Below are 10,663 nucleotides of genomic sequence, written 5' to 3'. Positions count from 1 at the left end.
CTTGAAAGAGTTGGGTGAGAAGCAATGGGGGGAAAAAGAGGGGAAAGGCGAGGAAGGGAAAATGAGAAAGAGGGAGGAGGGGTAAAGGATGAGCTCATTGCAGTCTCTATGCTGATGACAGGAGGAGGAGGAGGAGGAGGAGGAGGGGGGGGGGGTGCACTCGTCTGCGAATCGATAGCCAGCGTCTGAGTGCCACACACACAAACACTCTGCCGGCTAGCTGTTAGCGTCCAGCATCCCCACCGCTGCATGCAGAAGAAGCAAGAACAGCCGACAGCGTCTATTTCAGCGTTTCGGCTTCTTTCTTTTTGCTCTGCTTTACAAGAGGAGGTGTTTCAGCCAGCTGCTCCTTGTGTCTGCTGCTTCTCCTTCACCCTCCAATCTCTCTCTTTCTCTCTCTTGTTCACTCACATCTCCATCACATCCACACCCAAGGCTCCCCTCCCTGCCTCTCTGGCTCTGCCTCCCACACACAGGACCTTTTCCTCCTCTTCTAAACCCCCCATACTATATCATAGACGTTTCCACCAGGGAGGGGACGCTCGTCTGACTCCCCTTTCTTCCCAATCCAACATTTGCTCCCCTGTTTAATCCGTCCCTGCTCTTCTACTTTGCTGCTACCTGTGGAGGCTCCTCGCTTCTCCGGTTCTTCTTCTGCCGGCCGTTGCTCAGGGTGCAGCCCCCGACCCCCAGAGAGGCACCATGCTGGGAGTGGACGCTTGTGAGTTTGGGGGTCAGGTGCTGGAGCTGCTCTGGTTGACTGTGTGCTACAGAGGTGAGGCAAATAAGGAGGGTGTTAGTCTGTCTGTGTGTGTGTGTGTGTGTGTGTGTGTGTTTTATTGGATCCAAAATTGTTCATAATTTAAGTGTTTTTCTGGGCTTTTATTTTGAACAATTCATAATTTAAATATTATTATTATTAAAGTTGTGAATAAGTACATGTGTGCACCATAGGGCTAACATAAGGTGCTGCAAAAACAAGCCAAAGGTGGCAGATCAACAGCTATTGATCTCCTGTATATGTGATGTGAAATGTGTGTGCACTGCCAGATTTAATAATTGTGTTTCTGCTCACACACACGAATGCACAAGGCACGTGATTTTACTTGCTTTATGAATTTCAAGGTCTGTCTCTCTCTCTTTCTGTGTGTGTGTGCGTGTGTGTGTGTGTGTGTGCGTGTCTGTGTTCATCACACTGCAGTCGTGTTGAGCCGTCACAGATGGTAGAATGGTCCTATGGGCTTTCCCCTGGCACAGATGTGTGTATAACAGTGTGTATTATGTGAGATGAGTAATTTAAAGACGGACAGACGAGAAGCAGAAAAAGCACAGAGAAAGCAGGAAGGAGAACATGTCGGATCATCGACATGTAAAGCTCTAGCAAGTGGAAATGAAATGTGATTTAAGAGCTGAGGTGGCCGTGGATAACCTATTTTATTAACTTAATGAATTTCAAATCCATCTAGTTGTCACCAGCCGTAAATCTCCATGTCACAGGAACGTAGGCGATGACTGAGTAGAAGATGAAAGAGAAATGACGGAGCAAAGAAGAGAAGGTTGAGGAGAAAAAATAAGAGGATGCAGATTAGTGGAAATGGTGCTAATGGGGTTCATAGAGGATGCAAAGAGCAGGACGAATGGATGAGAGGAGGAGCGGTAACATCAAAGAGTGGGTACAGAAATGTTAATGGTGTCAGCAGCTGCTTCCAGGAAAGCAAGGAAGACAACTCAGATTTATATTTCATTGTGTGTGCGTGTGTGTGTGTGTGCGTGTGTGTGTGTGTGTGCTCACTGGAGTCATTTCCTGTATCTGTGTCACTTGTGTTTTCTGCCCTGCTCCTCCAGCTGATCAAGTTTTGAGTTGATCCAGTTTGACAGGAGAATAAAATGTGAGCAGATTCCGACCCCCCCTCATAGTTCCCAAAGTAAAGATTTAACCCTTTCACACACATCTTCCTAACCAACTAACCAAGTTTGGCTTGCGATGGCATCCGGCGGCGACTGTGTGAAGAACGAAATAACGTAACGCCTGTCATGATAGTTTTAATACATACATGCCAAATGCAGTCGTCTGTATTACCACTTTATTTATTTTCACTTTATTACTCATTTAATAACGTAGCCTGCTGAATACCTTTAGCAGGAAACCCTGACATGTTCACTGTGTCCCACCCCATATTATGGGGTATAATACATGCTGTTGTATGTTGCATGTGGTATCACGTCTGCATTAGAGAACACACTCTCAATAAATCACTCGTCTCTTTGGCACTTGTGGCGAGATGCATTTGACCTTTCTGCAGAAATGTTTTTTTTTTGTTCTCTTTGCGCCCGTTTCATAAAACTCACAACGGCCATCTCCTCATTCTCACTCTTTATTTTTTTGGGTCGCTTTAAACTTTAGACAATGTTTTTTTTTTTGCTGCCATGGCAACAGCAATCATTTACCTTCCCTGTTACGTGGCAGAGGAGCTCATCCTCTCATCTAAGGGAGCAGATTTCCCAGGCTGTCTTCATTTTCAGTTGAAATTCCCTTCCTTTTAGTTAGCTGACGACTGCTATAATCTACATCTGGGTGTGAACTCATGCTTTCAGGGCCTAATGCCTCGCAGATGATGGTTTGAGTCTGGCCATGGTGTCGAGGCAGAAAGGGCCACACACTGACAGCAGCGTCAGAGATGGATGCAAACGTCTCTCCGATGGCGTCATGTTGTTCTTTATTCCTTTATTGCCTTGTCCTTCATTGTAAAGGCTCTCGCTGGCTTTGCAGATCCCTGAAAGATCAATTTTTATCTTCTGCTGTTTATGTCTTTCTTTGTGTGAGCGCGTTTTAGTGTCCGAGAGGTCTCGTTATAGTATTAGAAAGTGACAGTGGGTCTCAGAGGACTGTAACAACTGTTCGCCACACACACACACACACACACACACACTGCAGACAGATATATATTGAGAAAGAAAGGTTTCCCAGACATCAGACGTGTGGAAAGATAATGGGAAGTGGTTATTAAAACAGAGGAAGGCTTTGCATCGATTAAACTGTGACATAATACTACATTTAGGATTCAGCATTTACAACAAAAGTGATTTTCTTTATCCATTATCACTTTGGAGGCTCCTTTGTGTATCTAAACAACAGAGCTGCAAATAATGAATCAGGAATCTAACCTGAGGAACCGGCTAGCCACCATACTAAGGATAAGACACGTCGCTCTGTCCTCTGTCTTAGCATATAGGCAGCGCTGCAACCAAGTCAAGCAGACTAAGAGGCCAGAAAGTTAAATTAACATTTACACTTTTTGTTTTTGTTTGAATTTGAAGTGGTTTATGTGTGAAATTACTGTCAAATGAGCAAAAGTGACAGTTTAACATCCTTTTAATAAAATGCTTTCACTAACGTTGAACGACTGTAATTGTCTGTCCTGCAATTGTTGCCGTCTTTAGGGTTGTTAATAAATTCAGTGGCTTAGTGAAAGATTAAACGAAGGACGTTTTTTACAGCAGGTATGCATGTAATGATGCAGAAGACATGTTAAGAACCTTCTGGGGTAATGAGGTCATTTTATAGGCATCAAAGCAAATCCTCCACTCGGTAACACATCACGGAGGAGTGCTGAGATGTTTGGAGGCTTATAGGAGGCTAAAAAATTCTGGAATTGTGCCTTTGCTGTAACATGGGTGTGTCACTTTGGGAGGGAGAGACACGAATGGCTTGATGGGAAAAGGAGTTGAGGCAGTGTGTTGTAGTACGCAGGAGACGAAAAGATTATTTGACATTACCAAACGAAGATGAACGTGAGTCTCGTCGTTCATTTCAGGGGTGCAACACATACATACTATAATCATTCTGTCATGTTGGATTTCTTCCACTTTGCTTTGTGTGATAGGATTAAGTGTCACTGGACAAACCGCTAAATTTGATTTTTGTGCTTTTCCTTTCAAATGACGCCTCCATTTTTCCTCATACCTTTCTGAGATATTCATTCACTTTATGTCCTTTGTGTGTGTGTGTGTGTGTGTGTTTGTCCCCTATTGTGTACACAGTCATTTAAAACACAGCGCTACAGCAAAGGTGATGTCACTGCAAGGGGATTTGAAATGGTTGCCATGGTGATGTGCAAAGGCAGACGGGTTTTATCCTGCTACAACAGAAGAGAGTGGTCAAGCACACCTGAGCAACTGCTGTGTGACATTGTGTTAATGTAACAAAACATAAAGATTTAGATTTCTCATAATGTTTACAGAATCTGTAATGCTGTGTGTGTGTGTGTGTGTGTGTGTGTGTGTGTGTGTGTGTGTGTGTGTGTGTGTGTGTGTGTTCATCCAATTACCCCCACACGGCTGCCAGCTGAAGTAGTCTGGGCTGTCTCATCATGATCCAGAGGCGATTACACAAACCTGTGTCAGTGCAGTGAACAGACATCCGGAGCACAGTTTGTGTCCGGGGGAACGTATTCCAGCAGCCATGTAATATTCCATTGGATGTTGATGAGAGAGAGCCGACACTCGGAGCGTATGTTCCACTACCCTAAAGATTTACATGGCAGAATGCAGAACATCAGCACACATTCAGAAAGGACATACAAAACACATGACAGTAAAGGTGACATTTTTGACTTTCAAGTCTGAATAAATATTTTCAAAGGAAGCATATTTTTAATCAGGTTGATGCTAAATTTAACCAATGCACTCTTACCAACAACTTTAGCTCATCTCTGACAATGAAAAAGACTGGTACTTCAGTGGTTGCCAATGTGTGTGTGTGTGGGGGGGGGAGCAAACACGGGAACACCCAAAAGTATCCCTTAATGGTTTTCGCCCTCCTCTCTGTAAAGGTCTCTTTGCTGACAAGAAGGATTTGCCAATTGGGGAGGATGCTGCTGAGAGAAACCTGAACTACAACCCCCCAGCCTTGAAGTCTTTGGAGGAGATCCTAGAAATGGACAAAGGAGACCGGAGTCTGGTGAAGTACAAAGAGACCCTGCTGGGACTGCATCCAATAACGGATGGTACATATAATTTCCCTGTGGGATTATTAAAGTATTCTAATTCTGATTCTGATACTGTATGAATGTTTAGCTGTACACACTGTTACTGCAGCTGTAATAATGCCATTCAATCAATACAGTATAATGATTTTGTGCATATAGTTCCTCTCAGTCAGCGGTTTCTGATCAAACACACACACACACACACACACACACACACACGGGAACAGGCATGCTTGCCTCAGCATCTTTAACTCAGCAGCCGGGCCATCACAGCTGATATCAGTAGAACGGCTCTGACTCCACGGCTGCTGTGAGACAACAGCGCCTCATCTGCTTTAGGTGACTTCAACTGGAGAAGCTGTGATAAGACAAAGGAGGAGCATGGAGGGGTGGAGAGGGCTGCATCTTCATAGAAAATCAATTACTTATTTATTTATTTATTCAATCTAATGTAATGATTAATACCATAATTTTCTCAAATTCCCACTGCTTCCAGCTTTTATGCTATGCTAAGATAGCCATATCCCATCTCTGTAATAGGCCTTATGGAGCAAGTGAACAAATGACCAAATAAACACAAACAAATTGTTGATTGGCAAAAGAAAATAAATACTTTAACTGTAACTACCGTTGTTCTCCAGACCCCACTTTGCCGAATGTCCAGGTATCCAGAATGGCCTTGCTTTGTGCTGATGATCCTGAACCAATCGCCGTGGACCTGACAGGTACGCTTTCAGTCTTTGCATATTCTGTATTTTTTCTTGTGTTTTTGCAACGCTGTTCGGCAGTCTTGTTTTACCCTTAAATATGGCCCAGTGTCTGTACAGATTATTGCTTTCCATTGTCTTATCACTTATCACTTGCTGGTTGTAAGACTTGCAACCTGCAGATAAGAGAGTATTGCTATTTGGTGTGACATATATTGTACTTTATGGCGTACGCCACACTGAACCACACCAAGCATTATCCCTGACGGCAACTTTTCAGCGCTCTTGTAAGCTATGACTTTGTGAAACTTTTCTATTCCCAGAGATCAGGGTAATTTTTCTGAAGTCTCATGGTGTCACATATTTATTCATCCCCACACACTCCCTCTAAGCCTCTCGCATCACCTCACATCTATCATGTAGTGTAGCATAGTGGCATCTTCAAGGGGATTTTATTCATGCAATTAATATAGGAATGAATGGAATCTTTGCAAAGATTTAAAAATATATATAAAATCTATGTGCAAAAAGAAATGAATGAACAAAAGATTTGTCTTATTTTGCATTCATTGTTATGGACACAACAGGTAGACAGCTTTTCACGCTGACCGGTTTTCTCGGTCAGATGCTCCCGGAGGACGCCAGCATCTTTTCTCAGCTCTCTTTTCTTTCTTTGTCTCCTGAGATGAGGAAACGAAGGGTAGGAATGCTAATAGTCACATACTGCAGTTCTTTAGAGTGAATGAAATGAAATGAGACAGATGGTGCGGCGAAAAGTACCGGCTACTGATACTGATGCTTTAGCTGTCTGATAACATTCACTTTTGATTTGATCTCATTTGGAGCTTAAAGTGTCATAAAGCTCCCAATTGTTGAGGGTGCGATGTAGATACTCATTTAAAGTCAAACCTTCACACTCAACATCAACATCGGTGTGAGATTCTCATCAGCAATAGGTGATTTCTTAGCAAATATTTAAGTACACGCCGTATACAAGTGGGAATCAAACCTTTAAAGTCCGTCGGTTCCCTTCCGAGGACTCAATGCATGCTCCTTTAGTGTGCATGTCATCTCCTCCCATCTCCCCCATCGCCTCTCCTTCCTGTGTCTCTCTCTGTCCATTAGCGAGCACTCAGGCCTGATGGTCGGGTTCAAATTGAGATGTAAAGTGATTATGTGCTGGATGCATTTTGATTGTGATGTTCTTCCACAATCATCCATGATGCCCTCAAACCCCTTTGACACGAGCACAGAGACATATTTCAGTCTACAGCTATACTGTATATATATATGTACTGTATATACACACACTAAATGCAGCATCAAATAAGCAGTATTGGGGCATGGCTCTATGAATGACTTTAATCCTTCTTATTTAGCGGAAAATAAAGAGATTATTGATTTGCATTTCTAAATTATTTTATCTTGTGTTTTTAATCATGTTCTGCACATTTAAATAATGGTGCACATTTTCACCAGCTTTCACCACAAACAAAGAATTCCTGTTTCCACAATCATCAAATCTTCATGCCACAATCTATATTTGAAGGCGTATTCCTTATGAGGCCCTCTACTGCATGGATTTTGTGTTTCTTTGTGGTCACTGTGGCCATGTCTATTGAAATATTATAACGGATTCTCTACAGGTGACTTTAACCACATACTCAATACAATACTTGAGTGGGTGAAACATCAGTATTGACTAGACAGTGAGTCTCTTTGAGATACAGTATTTGGTGAAGTCATGCATGTTGACCATGTCTAATTTTGTTTCTCTGTGCAGGAGACCAGGAAAAATGCATCGACCTAAATGAAGGAGTGACATATAGGATAAAGATCAACTTCAAGGTGAGGCTGATTATGCTACGTATTTGTCGGGCACATTCTGTATTTGCGAAAGCATTTTCTCGTTTATGATGCGGCTTCAGCTGTTGGTGTGAAGTGCTAATGAGCAAATGTTGTGTTCATTCCAGACTTTAGGAAATGTGGGAAAGAGTGATTGTTCAGCACAATGGCTAGAACAAGAGTAGTGAATTAATTGCACCATAACTTTTCCCATTTGCTGCCCTCAGAGTGTTCAGGGCAGTTCACTCAAGTTACACTTTGTCCTTTTGACACACACAACAACCAAATCCTTCACCTTGATATTATACTGCATATATAAATATATATTCTGGTCTGACATTAGTGATAGCTGTGATTCAAGGCAAAAACCTTTATCGATGGATACAGTTCAGTTGAGTCTAATGCTTCCTCCATCCCCGTCCCTATCCCTCCTTGCTGCATTTCAGTTAAAGGTTAAAAACAACGCAGCTAATTTCCAAGCGAGACTCTTTTATGTCCACCATAAATAAATGCAGACAGGTGCATAATAAAACATTTTGGAAAGCAGTGCAGAACATTTATCCCCAGGGGAGAGCGCGTGCCCAGAGGCTAAGGAGGGATGTTTATAGAACAATTATAACATGATGAAATATTGAATATTTAATGTTCCTAGTTAGCCACAGGACAGAGACAAATGCAGCAATGCACAACGATATTGACCTGTGCAAGCAAGCCACGTCACTTCTGGTTGATTTGAAAATGGCTTCAGGGCACTTAAATGTTGGGGACAAGCTCAGACATAGAAATGTTGTGTCTGGAGCTACGCCGAATAGGATGCGGATTAGGAAAAACGGGGGGGGGGGGAGATAGAAGTGGACAAACACTTCAGAGTGAACAAATTCACACTGCTATGATGACACCTCCTGGATACATAGTTTCACTGCCGCCTTTGAATGCAGCAAGAGCCTGAGTGTGCATGAGATGTTTGTGAAAGCACAGAAAATATCAGGCGGAAAAAAAGATGCAGCGATTAACCCTTAAATAAGGCTTTTATTTATTACATTTATTAGTATAGGATTAGTTACTAATTAGTTATAGTGATTGTTACCTGCAAATGAATTGTGAATTCACACACTCTTCTGTTATTGCTATGATTTTATAGCCTTTAGTTGGTCGTTTATCAGCAGGGTTTCACAAAGGGAGGATGGTGCAGGTATCCGGGGTACAACCACCTTTCATTATAAGAATCGTGCTATCAAGACAGATGTAAAAAAAATGATCTGAGGGTTATGTGCCTGTTGTCATAGTGACTGGTTGATGAATGCCAGTTTGGTTTCTAAATAACAAAAAAAGAAAATGATTGTTGTGTTTGTGTCTGCAGGTGAACAGAGACATCGTGTCAGGCCTGAAGTATTATCAAGAAATTAAGAGAAATGAAATCGCAGGTAAGCTTGACTCGGTCACCACATGCTGAGCACTCCAAAAACACATTATTATAAAGTCAACTAGTATTCTTTATGTGTTCTGCTGGCAAAGGAAATCATCATTCAGTGCAGTGGACGGATAGAAACGTGCACACAATTACCATTTAGTGCCTGAAATCAAACAAAGATCATTCTCAATCTGTGATACATTAAAGTTAAAAGTGAAAAATACAATTCACAATCAAACATATAAATATGACATATTTGAGGTAAGTCTGGATTAAAAATAGAAAAAACATTTGCAGGCATCAAAGAATTACACCAAGGAGCAATTTAAATTTCAAACCAAAGTATGGCAGAATAGAAATTCTGCTTCTTGGCAGAATTTAGTTAATTTGGTACAGATTATCGTGTCCAATTTGTGTCTTTTGCAGTGTCCAAAATGTCATACATGGTGGGAAGCTTTGGCCCAAAGGCAGAGGAGCATGAGTTTGTCGGCCCATGTGAAGAGACGCCCAGAGGATTTATAAGTCGAGGCACTTATGAAGTCAAATCCATCTTCCTTGACGATGACAAGAATGTCCACATGACCTGGCGGTGGCAGTTCAGTGTGGGGAGGAACCGGAGTTAAATGAGTGAAAGGGAGAGATGATGCCTTCTTATCTTCGGATCCTTCATCTTTTCCTTCCCTCTTCAGCCATCCTTACTTCACATTGTCAGTTTCATTGGCTTGAAACTGGAGTCTCTCCTTCCTCCTCCTCCCTCCTCCTTCTTCTTCTCCTTCTATCTTTACCTTCCTAGTGTGTATAATGCAGGTCTACTGAAACCTAGGAGTGGCGGTGACTTTTAGAGTAGAGGATCCATCCATCCATCCATCCATCCATCCATCTGTGGTTGAACATATGATGAGTTTTTTGGGACAGCTGTCAACTGTTTTTATTCTCATCCCTTCAAACAGCCTTAAATGTGTATTTTCTTTTTGCATTTATTAAGTCTAATTTTGTTTTTCTCCAGCGGTGGAGGGTATTGATTGATTGGTCTTTAGATTGATTAAGGGACAGAGTTCAACAAAGCTCTAACATTTATCTTTATTTAACATTATGGTAATGATCTTAATCTTTGCACTGACTTTATTTATCCAATGTGCATTTGTTTTTTGTGATTTCACTTTTTAGTTGCAGAGAAACAAATAAACAAAAAATGTAAAAAGTCTTATGCGCAGAATGAAACCTGATCTGACCGGATGTCATTAATTCTATGTAATGTGAAACTGTTTTGAATAGCATAGTAACAATCCTCATATCATCCAAATTACGTCAATCTCACACCATCGATATACTGTGATGAAAAGATCTAATAAAGATAAGTCTGTCACTTGTGAATTTAGACATGATGTATTTTAAATTTGCTGTTTGCTTTCAAAGACTGAACTTTGCATATCAAAGAAAGGGATGCATGTATGTCTAGGATTTGATACTCTTAAACATTTTCAGATGGTAACTGAAGGATGGAGTACCATCTGGTATATACAAGGAATACATGAATTCTCCTTAAAAAAAACAATATCAATATTGTGTTAAGTTTCTGGATATGATATTGTCATTGTTGCTGAACATATTGAACGTAGATATAATATTTGAAATTGTTGTGCTCTAAAACTAACTGTAAATGTTGGCTTGTTGGGTGTCGCATGCGAGATTCCCTCTTCCATTTTTATGAC

The 10,663-nt window shown here is 41.4% G+C and overlaps 1 protein-coding gene across 1 annotated transcript; it reads left to right on the top strand.

Moving 5' to 3' along the window:
- Positions 1 to 702: 702 nt before the first annotated feature.
- arhgdig (Rho GDP dissociation inhibitor (GDI) gamma) lies at positions 703 to 9,574 on the top strand. Its single transcript, XM_068750074.1, has 6 exons — positions 703 to 775; positions 4,833 to 5,006; positions 5,630 to 5,713; positions 7,479 to 7,543; positions 8,901 to 8,964; positions 9,378 to 9,574. The coding sequence occupies exons 1-6, from the start codon at positions 703 to 705 to the stop codon at positions 9,572 to 9,574; spliced, it is 657 nt and encodes a 218-aa protein (XP_068606175.1).
- The last annotated feature ends 1,089 nt before the right edge of the window (positions 9,575 to 10,663 follow it).

This window comes from Brachionichthys hirsutus, chromosome 16 (genome assembly GCF_040956055.1).
Source record: "Brachionichthys hirsutus isolate HB-005 chromosome 16, CSIRO-AGI_Bhir_v1, whole genome shotgun sequence".
NCBI classification, from domain to species: domain Eukaryota; kingdom Metazoa; phylum Chordata; class Actinopteri; order Lophiiformes; family Brachionichthyidae; genus Brachionichthys; species Brachionichthys hirsutus.
The sequence above is the reverse complement of the archived record's forward strand: the minus strand, read 5'-3'. Positions and strand labels throughout refer to the sequence as shown.